Here is an 11,346-nt window from a genome sequence, read left to right on the forward strand (position 1 = left end):
TATATAGTGGATTTGTAGCCACTAATGAGAGCTTTAAAACGAACTAAATCGTGTCCAAAACGGGTTAATGGTGAATGAGATATCGCGTCTCAAAGTTGTTAGTTTAAGTGCAAAGTAAGAAATTGAAAGATTTTGTAAATCCTTTTCAAATCCTAAAAGATTTGATTTATCAACCAAGGATTTTGTAAATATATTTTGTGTGATATTTTGTAAATCCTTTCAAATCCTAAAAGATTTGATTTATCAATCAAGGATTTTGTAAATATATTTTGTGTGATTTCGTAAATCTTTTCTTACCTTTTGAGATATTGTTTGCACGATAAATACCAAAGTTTGGTATTGACAAAAAAGGCATCAACTAACACACAAAAAAAAAAAAAAATCATAACCCTCTTACACTAGTTTTCCAGCTTCTTCTTCGACAACTTCGGTCACCCCGCTTCCAGTCTCTTTTCAGGCAAGTGTTCTAGTCCGGCAGTACGCTGCTTCGAACCGGTGTACCCTGGGAACAGACGTCGAATAGGATTTAAGGGAATTGTGTCAAACACAAGCCTGGTTCAACCCTTCAATTCGGTTTGATCGTTTTATGCTTATGTTTATCCTTATATATAGCATATCAATATTCATGTTTTCTATTTGTGTTTACGTTAGTACATAGCATGTTTGTATGTTACTTGTATTTTTCAGTTTTGTATGTATATTTAACTTACAGTATCAAAATTTGTTATTAAGTTGATCTCAGGACCTCGAGTTTAGCTAATGTTTTATTCTGTATATTGCAGATACTAAAAATAAGCAATAAACATATCATGAGTAGTCAATGTTATACATCTTCCTCAAGCAGATTTAGATTTGGGGCTAACAATGGTAATTATCATTCTCAGGACCTCGGTGAGTTTTTTTATTAACTTTTCTTTGAAGGACTTATGTTCAACCACTTAAAAAATGTTGTATTCAATATCGTCTTTTTTTAGTTTAATTTTCAAATTTTGATATCAACCTTGGTTACAATATACATACACATTTCTTGTATATATGTGTAGCAGTTTTTGATCTATTAGTAAATTGAGGGCATATTCATTCATTTGAGTTTATTGTCTATGAATATGTTCAGTGGATCTCTATATACAACGCAAAGTATACAAATTATTCATACAAAATAAAGTGTTTTTTGATATAGTGTATGAAGCATCACTTTTGAGATCTGCAACTTATTTCTAATTATGGTAAGTAATACTTGAGAATGATGCTCTTATATTTGAAGACCTTTCTTACTCTGTTTAATTTCTTATATGCAGATACATTATTTAAAGGGTATACCTTTGTGCCATTTTCTTTGATTTTTCGATTGGTCTGATTTTCACTTCGTAATTGTTTTTCACTTCACCATTGTGCTATCGTATTCTTCATCCACCTTTAAAGAATAGAAGTTATTTGCCGCTTTTTGCTTGCAATCAGTTGAATCGGGTATGTTTTATTAGCAAGTTGTTCTTTTTATTTCTCTTTCTTTTTTCTTTTTTGGTATTGCATTGTATTTGTATTTTGGTATTGCTGATTTTTTTGGAGATTACGAGTACCTTTTTAGATAGTTGTTTTAATATGGATTGTCTGTTCTTTATTCTTGATGTTAATTGTCTGTGGATGTTTAATTGTTGATTATTATTATATTCGGTTGCTTTTGCATTGTTGCTGCTAGAAGTGGTTAGTGGTTTTATAGATTCTATTAAATTTTTCTTTGGTGTTGTTAGTATGTGAGCTTGAGAGTATTCTAGTACGTTCTATTAGGCTGCTAGAGCCTAATAGCCTATGTGAGCTTGAAGGTCTGCTTTGTATGAGAATTTTGATGGTTAGAATGTGAATTCTGAAGTGCCTATTGTCTCTTCAAGACAACTATCTGCTAGGAGAACGTTATGAGGTCGTAATCGTTCAAGTAATGTGTCTTAAAATTCTGAAACATGAAGCTACTGGGCTAAGCGTATAGGTTGTGCTATATTTCGTTGTAATTCGTAGTTGCAATTGCAATGTTTGTAGTCTAATTTACGATTATTGAATGTCAGGGGTGCCTATGTTTTAGTTTAGTTGAATGACAAATTGTTTCAGTAAAATCTCGAGTATACTTAAAGATGTGAATGAGCGTCGCCTGCCTAGACACGAGGCTGCACAGGCTCTGGGTTCTATTGTAGGTAAGCTTATCTATGGTATTAATTAAAAACCTTCTGTTAGAATGAAACAGAACATAATTGTTTTTTTAACTCCTTTATATCTTTATGTACATTGCCAAACAAACTCTTATCTCTAAATTTTTCATTATTTGTCATTAAAGTATCATATGTTGTTATTATTTTTCTAAGGTATGCAGTTTTGGGAAAATGTGAATTTTTTGGAAGTTAACTTGCTGTTAATCAGGTGGTCGTAATAGTTCAATTTGGGAGGATGAGAATGCATAAAGCTATTTTTATTTAATACGACACTTTAACTATGAAAAGTATGTCCTTGCAATAATGTTCAGCTTGAGTAGATGAAACCTTGGTACCAAAGTTTGGGTTGGAAAATGCATCTGGGTCATATTGGGTCCAAGTTGCCACCTTTGCAGCTGGGTCTGTTATTACTTTGTTAGAGCCATAAGTTTGGGTTGTCAACTGCCATGAAAATTCCCTTTTAATATCATGTGCTTCTTCCGTATATTATTTGGTATTGTATAATTGAGAAGTAGGATTCATTGTTGCATACATGTTCTACATGAATCCAGTATATGTACCATGTTTGATCTAACATGTTTGTCGTTTTTTAAAGCATGCTGAGAAAGGTGATGACTTTTGCATGGTTACGTCCGTCAAGATTTAGAAGGATTAAGATAGCGAGATTTGTTAAGATCGTTGAACTCTTTCTTTAAAACTTATGTTTAATGTTAAGATCTATGTTGGGCCGTTCAAGTAATGTGTGTGCTGATTTAAATAGTAGTGAAGTAGTGGTGGATGGTGGTTCAAAGTATATGTGCTGGGTATAAGATGGTCCAATCAATTATATATTCACATATCATATTTAGTACTCATTTGTGTTAGTTAAATTTATAAATGGTAAAATGATTCAGGTTTTTGATACCTACTTTTGGCTAATGAATTTATATTTGCAGACAATAATGATCACGAAATTTGTGTATAATGATCATGAACGTGTTTCACTGATGATATTTGGGAACTACACAATTTTAAAAGTAAGTCAAAAATAATATTGGGTTAGTTTGGCCCATTTTCGGATACATCATGATCATGTTAGTAATTTGTTTAACGATTAATAGCACCATGAACCAAGCCTAAATTATGGCAGGTGTCATAATTTACAAGATTTAAGAATGATATATATGTATTGTTATACGTTTGTTTTGATTACGAGTCGTCGTACAACGCACGGGCTCTTAAAGGCTAATTTTACATAAGGTATATCAGCCTACTACAGGGTTGTCGTTTTGTTTGCTTCATCACATCAATATTTGCCTTCAAAATTGTCGTTACCTACTGTTCATATACCTAACGCATATTGGGAACGTGGTTACATATCTATCCACCTTTTGCTTCTTTCATTCACAGCTTCAGCCACCTACTTTTTTCACCTCTTCTCTTGCTTACCGAGGTGGGAAAATTAGGGTTTTCTTTCCTTCATCGAGTTTTTATGTGATTAGGGCTGAATCCTTGGATTTCACCTCTTCTGTTATTTGATAAAACACTATTTTCGAACACTATCGCCATTAGGGTTGAAAAACACTATCGGAATATACTGTTTTTCGATGTTTAGGGTTGTTAATTAGATATAAATAGAGAAATTATACATTGAAATAGTTTAATTAATTTTTTTAAAGTTCACTTGTTGGTCCATTAACCTTTTAAACTTCATTTATAGGTCCCTCAACTTTGATAATGTCTGTAAAATGTATAGTGTTTCTTGAAATCTTGGATATATAAATGAAATTATGTAAGCTGAAGTGCATTATATATGACAATTGTACAGTCCCACGAGCAGATATCCAGACATGCCAGAAAAAAATTTGGATTTAGATCTTCATTCGAACCATAAACTAGCCTACAGCTTTACAATTTCAAAATTGAAATAATTACTAACTAAAAAAACGTCGACGTTTTCAAACTTCATTTGTGTTTTTAATTTCAGTTGACGTTTGAACTCGTCTGCAGCAGAGGGTCATAAGAACGAACTGTGACCACCGCCAACAGGTACTCTGGGATTGAATTCAGCACATACCCTCAAATATCGGCACATGCTAAAACTTACACTCTGAATCAATAGCAAAACTCATTGTTAGACACATCACAAGTATGCTTTGATTTCAATACTATAATAATTAGAAATTAGAAATTAGAAATTATTATAATAATAAAATAATTCCGACTATTATAAGAAACTTTTGTTATTACACCTATTATTCTGCCTGCTAAGAGACGATAACTATTTGAGCTTACCGGGATGCTCCAAACTTGCCCTTTTGAATCGACTAAGACGGGAAGGCTTCTTCTTGCAGCAACAGGAATAGATTTCAATAACAAAAGAGCTTTGCGTGCTGAGTCTCGAACAAATTCTGAACATTCAGAATCATCTTTCTCACAGTTACTTAATTTAGAAAGATACAGCCAATCAGCATCAACCATGTGGCGGACCTGCATGACTGAATCTTGACCAAACCCACAACAACAACAACCACCACATCCATTTATAAATTCCCATGACACCAAGAACCTATCCATGAAATGACCAATTTGCCCCTGACGAAGTTCTCTAACACCGACTGATTCCACCATCTTTTGTGACTCATCCTGAGGTGAAGTTTCGGTTTTGGACTTAAAGTTGTCAAGTTCAGTCTCGTGCAATGAACGTATACTTGTATATGTAGGCTCGCTAAGAATCTTGACCCGTTTGGCTTCGGTCAAAATAGATTCGGTAGATGTAGTAGTATTCAAGAAAGGCACATCTGAAGCATTTAGTACCATTTTATTTAAATACAATCTTCCATTTTCTATAATTTGGGTTAGCTCGCTTGAATTGTTAAACGTTTGTACGCTAGAAGAATTAACGTAGAACGATTCCAGCTTCATAGGTAAAACAGAATTTGTTGAACAACAAATAAGAATCTTGGTGCCTTTGGAACTAGGTGCTGGACATAGGTAACAACCGGCTGCAGTGAACGAGGACTGAAAAAATTGTTATATATTTTAGTGAAATTAAACGAAAGATTAATATAAGAAAAAGATTTGATTGGGTATAAATCTGATTGATACCTTGCATGGGAATGTACGAAAGTAATCTAATAGCAATTTTTGTGCACTGCCACGAACTGGTCTTCGCCTTTGTGATATGAACTAGATTAATTAACAAATAAAGCAGGATTAGAAGATAATCTCGAGCAAAACATTGTGGAAATTTATTTATCAAAATTATGATTGTTTTGATTAACCTGTAATAAAAGTGTCACGAACTTGGATAGACAGATATCAGACACTTTTGATGGGTTTAGAATTTGTAAATCAATTGTAGCATATCCATGCTGCATCCACCATCAGAAAGTTATATAATTGTAGAATAATTATATTATAATTTATATTTATTTATAATTATAACTTATAATAAAGAAGTCAAAAGAAAGTCAAACAAATTTTCTTTTACAAATGCAATAATTTCTCTTCTATTATATTTCGTAAAGTTGAAGAAAGTATTTCAAAAGATTTTGAGTTACTTACAGGCATAACAATCACTGCTTGATTTATCAAACTTTGACTAACTTGATCAACATAGAAACGGGTTTTTCGACAGGCCAATATAATTGCTTGCAATTCAGACTTGAATATACCTGCAGAAACAAGTGTTTAATAATTGTTACGTGTCTAGGGTGTACCCATAGCATAATACATCAAAAAATCAAACTCACAAGAAGATGAATTTCCCAACGACATTCGGATCCTATTGCGTGCAAATGTTGTGTTTTGATTTGTGGGATCTTCCACCCACTTCTGTTTGGCTTCTTGACATATCTGGCCAGGTGACATTAAAATGATCATATGAACACCACATTTGACTCGGGTAAAATTGAAAAAAAAAAAAATGAGATAAAGGCAAGAACAAGAGGAAAAAAACCTTATATAGATCTTGTTTTGAGAAATCCAAAAGTGGTCGAACAAGTAAAACGCTACTCGAAGTTCCATCAAGACTCCGATGTGTAGCAAACAATTGAGTGGTCAACGCCATACCCGCAAGTCCGAGCACACCACTATTACGAGAGAGTCTAAGGATGAATAATTCTGCCTACATTTCATTCATTTTTTTTAGCATCATGAATCATCAATTTTTATTAAATCTCAAGTACTATTTTAGAAAATATGTGAAACAGTTTTAGGGGTTGATATTTAAATGAACCGAACCTGATCATCCGCATGATGTGCTATCAATAACGCCGATATCTGGTGTTGACTACAAATATGTGGTAATATTTCATACCTACAAATAATACAAGTTAACCATCAAAGCCCATAGTCAATAGTCTGAAATGTAGGAATCTTGCCAAAAGTGGAATATTTGACTCGCTGCATGAGTGAACCTTAATACCTCATATCTCGAGCTGCTTCTTGTAAATGACCCATTTTGGGCCTACCATCTGTCCACTTACAATGGGCAATCTCACATCTGATCCCTACAAAGATCCTACATTAACAACCTATTGTCCCAGTAAAAAAAACAAGGTAACTTTTTGATACACAAATATAACTCAGAAAGTGCATTTGAGAATATTTATTTATTACCCATATTCAAGATTCGATGTTGAACCATTTCTGCCTCATCTTTACTCTCTGCACGTAATCCATGATCAACTATTATTGCCAATAACCCATCGACAACATCATTTTCTCCTATGGAACCGGCATTTAATGCAGAAGTTTTCCATTCTGCAGCTAGTAAGCACAATGCCATACTGTCTGGACCACCTGATACACCAACAGCTAAAACAAAATATATTTCAGCAACGACGTAAATATTCATTAGAAAAACAACAAAATGATCAAATCTTTCAAAAACAAAGACATAATCTTAAAGCCCGAAAAGCAAATAGTTATGCACCCAAGCTTACTACACAAAGATCAACTCTGTGAACCAAAGATCAAATTATTATGAACATAGACCAAACCTTTCTTCACAAAGATCAAATCTTTATGTACAAAGATCATACCTTTCTGCCCAAAGATTAAATCTTTCTACAAAAACATCCATTCTTCCTATTGCTGGCTTGATGCCCAATTATCTAATGCACAATATCAGATTCTTTTTTTTTTTTTTTTCTAAACAACCCAACGAGATTTACATTTTACGTAAACTACACTAACTCACCTACATATCCACAAGCAAGCATTAAGATTTATAAATCTACTTTAGTCTAGAAAAGTAAATTTTTCACTCCAACAGCTCATTGTATACCATTTAAGACTAGAAAGCAGCTGTTATCGCTACTTCTACAGTCTCGAAATAATATATACATACTGATTATGTCAAACTACAAAAAATAAGGTAAAATGGTACTTCAACTTCAGTTAAGCCATAACACCAATTGTAGAACAGAATGTTGATTTGAATTATGAATTGAAAGTATTAAGAAATGTGCATCATAGTGAACTAACCGATACGATGATGGGGCTTGAGACCAGCCATTTCCATACGTTTAGAGAACTTTTCTTTATACTTTGGGAGTTCAACTGATTCAGTATGGGTAACATAAGAGCAAGTGCACAACAATCGATTTCGGACATATTTGGATAGTGTTGGAGTTAATAAGGTGTGAGCTTTAGCAGAATTAAGTGAAAAGAAACACAACCCACTTCGAATTAAATGTAAATTTGATGTATAATAATGTGGAAACATGGTTAATCCTCTTGCCATTGAAACATATATGTGTGTATATAGTCGGAGGTGATGACCGCCGACGGTAGTGGCGGCGACGGCCACGGAAACGGTGACGGTGACGGTGACGGCGACGGCGAGCGACAGGGGCGGTCGTGTGGGGGTTTGATTTGGGTTACTATCTGTTTATCTCTACACCGTTTGCAGAACCATTTGATTAAATATATTGAAATCTAATTTCTTAATTTTTGTTTTTAATTCAATTAAGTGTTTTAGTTTAAACTAGTGAAATGAACCGTTTGTTTAAACGAAACAGTTTAATGAAATGTTTTAGGTATTAAGTGAACGTAAATGCTAAAGTTATTTAGTTTAATGACCCGTGGAACTACAGAGTCCGACTAAGAAATTCGTCAGCTGAACATTTCATCAAACATCTAAAATACATATATGTGCATCTCCGCGTTTCGCTATGGAATTGTCGACTTTTAAAAATTTAACGCAAAATCAACGTGTATGAAAAGTACCCCAAATATTTAGCATTTTTTAAATAGCGTCCGTTTTGCGTATAGCTAGTGACATTCTGTTCCTAAAATTATTTCGAGTTTAACGATGGTGTCGAAAAAATTTAACTCGTTGCGAGCGAGAAGATATGATCCGTTGAATATTTGAGTGGAGTTTATTTAAGATTTTTTATGAAAATGGTTATTTGACACTTTACCCCCTGTTTGGGGGTCGATTTGAATTTTTCAAAAAAGTGTGGGGGGCTTTGTTGGTAAAATGAAATTTAGTTAGAATTAAAAAAAAGGTGGAAAGTCGAAAATGCCCTTGGTACTATTCATAACTTTAGTCTATTAGTTAATATGTAAACTAGTGAAATGACCCGTTTATTTAAACGAAACAGTTTAATGAAATGCTTTAGGTATTAAGTGAACGTAAATGCTAAAGTTATTTAGTTTAATGACCCGTGGAACCACAGAGTCCGACTAAGAAACTCGTCAGCTGAACATTTCATCAAACATCTAAAATACATATTAAACAATCCACATCAAATCATAAGAGATAATATTGGTTGTCATTTTATTTTAAAAGTGTAAATTAAAATATAAATTTAGAATTGATTTATGCCTAGCTTTTATACCTTCTCGTACTCAATTCAAAATAATTAATTAAAATAACTCAAAATTATTTAATTTTAATAATTAAAATAATTATTAATAAGATTTAATAATAATAATTAATTATAAGATTTAATTTTAATTCAAAATTATTTAGATTAATGACATCACTCATAGATTAATGACATCACTCACCATGTTTAGATTTTTTTTCTTTTTCTTTTTTATTTTTTCTTAATAAAAGATTTAGCCTAATAATGATATCATTATTATAGGATTTTAATATTAACTATAGAAGTCTTTTTTTATCTTTAATTGTAATTGAAAATTGTAATATATTTTTTTATGATACGCAATGAAATTTATATATAAATGAATTGGATTTTAAACGTATTTATTAACATAATTTTATTTTAATTTAATCAATCAAATATTATATAATAAAATAAAGATATTTAAAGTTCACATTTTTTTTTTTTGAAAAGCAAGATAAATTTTTATTACTATATCAAAGGTACATACAAAGTACAATCTCAACGAAACACGACTTTGTTAGTTGAATGTTGGTTATGAACTAAACAACAATATTAAACTTAATCAATATTAATAATATATGTTTTGATGATGACACATATATAGCCAAAAATGATGATTGACATCTTAACATAAAACACTCAAATTCACTAATTCATATTTGATCTTGCAAATGACCAAATCAAACGAAACTTAGAATGAAAACAAAACCCATAAAGTTACACAGCTTGGCACACGGTCAACCGCATGCGTGACCGTGTGAATGCAAAACTGCATTGCAACGCAGTTTTATGAAAACAAGTTGCACGGTCAGCTCCACCGTCAATCGTGGAGCGACCGCAGTTTCTTCTGTTACCACCTCCAACCACTTTGAGTTTGAGTACTTCCGGGTATCTATAATTCATGAAACCTTTTCCAACATGCTTAGAATAGATGCCTCTTCCATTCTGAAAAGAGTTTTGGGCATAAGAACGCTAATCTCGATTAATCACACTTAATGACACCTTAATGACGTCTTAACCTTGATTAAGGATAACACATAAGTGTTATGAAATAACTTGGGATCCTAAAACCTATTTAGACATTCTTAGGATGATCATCAAGTACCAACACACAAGAGCTTAGGTCACTGGGCACTCTAATTACACCAAATGTTTACTTAGTGACATTTTAATCTTAGTTAATGGAAACACCCAAGTGTGACAAAACTACTAGTAATGACTTATGAACCTAAAACATACTTAGATACATTTATGATGGTCACCAAGTCATAACTAAGAGTTGTCCTTCCCTTTGTACATGTGTTGGACATTAATGTATACTTATACATTAATCATGTAATGTGTTACATTACAAGTAAGCTTGTGAAAGCTTCAAATGAATTGTTGTGCAATATCTATATGGTTGATCTTAGAATATGAATTAACTCTTGCCATGACTAACATGAGTATTACTTAATTACATGCTACTTGCTAATATGTTTAATATTCATTGATTTGCTTATGTGATGCTTGATTATGACTTTAAAAACGCAATTTAGAACAAGCTTTCTTCACCCCAACAGATCTGAACACAAAACCCTCAATTTGGAACAGGAACAACCCAAAACAGAGTATAAAACTCTTAGATAAGAACACAAAGGATAAAGAATCTAAACCCTTAATTGATAAAGATACCACCACAATTAGAGATCAAGAAACACTCTAAATCTTCAACTACAGCTGATAAAGATTCCACCACAACTATGATATCAGATATGAAGATTTGGATTTCACGACAATATTTGATAAAGTAACACCACAAACACCGACAAAGAAACCATTTTTAGCCACCGGAATCAAAGATTCGTAAAGACACAGATATTTTGTAAATAGATAAGCTCTATCAAACTTTCATTCATTCATCAACTAAGTTTTACAATTACAAGAGCTCTCTATTTATAGGAGAAGCTTAACAGCTACTTTCTAGAAAAGATAAAGCATAAAAAGGAAATAGAGACAAAAAGGACAAACAATTATAAATTAGCCAATAAGAATAAAGGACACAATCTGCAAAAGTCTGCCATTTAGTAGTGCTCCTCCCATGATAAAAAGCAGCCAATGATAGATAAGAATCTTCCTTGGACAGCTCAACATTCTAGAACAGCCACGCACGTGTTAAGCACATGACCTGACCGGTTTATTGATAGCATAAGTTAAACGTTGAATCATATCAGCATGCCGACCCTTCAGAAAGAAAACAACGTCATTTACTGGTTGCACTAAGTTCATCTTGCTGGTTGTACTGAAGTTCGTCTTGCTGGTTGAAC

The 11,346-nt window shown here is 32.7% G+C and overlaps 1 protein-coding gene across 1 annotated transcript; it reads right to left on the bottom strand.

Moving 5' to 3' along the window:
• Positions 1-4,012: 4,012 nt before the first annotated feature.
• On the bottom strand, positions 4,013-8,034 carry LOC139904278 (uncharacterized). The gene is made up of 11 exons (XM_071886219.1): positions 7,671-8,034; positions 6,801-6,998; positions 6,607-6,691; positions 6,423-6,498; positions 6,139-6,306; positions 5,933-6,035; positions 5,745-5,854; positions 5,462-5,551; positions 5,286-5,366; positions 4,473-5,198; positions 4,013-4,287 (listed from the first exon to the last, which is right to left on the bottom strand). The coding sequence occupies exons 1-11, from the start codon at positions 7,927-7,929 to the stop codon at positions 4,195-4,197; spliced, it is 1,989 nt and encodes a 662-aa protein (XP_071742320.1). The 5' UTR covers positions 7,930-8,034; the 3' UTR covers positions 4,013-4,194.
• Positions 8,035-11,346: the final 3,312 nt, after the last annotated feature.

Source organism: Rutidosis leptorrhynchoides, chromosome 4 (assembly GCF_046630445.1).
Source record: "Rutidosis leptorrhynchoides isolate AG116_Rl617_1_P2 chromosome 4, CSIRO_AGI_Rlap_v1, whole genome shotgun sequence".
Classification (NCBI taxonomy): Eukaryota; Viridiplantae; Streptophyta; class Magnoliopsida; order Asterales; family Asteraceae; genus Rutidosis; species Rutidosis leptorrhynchoides.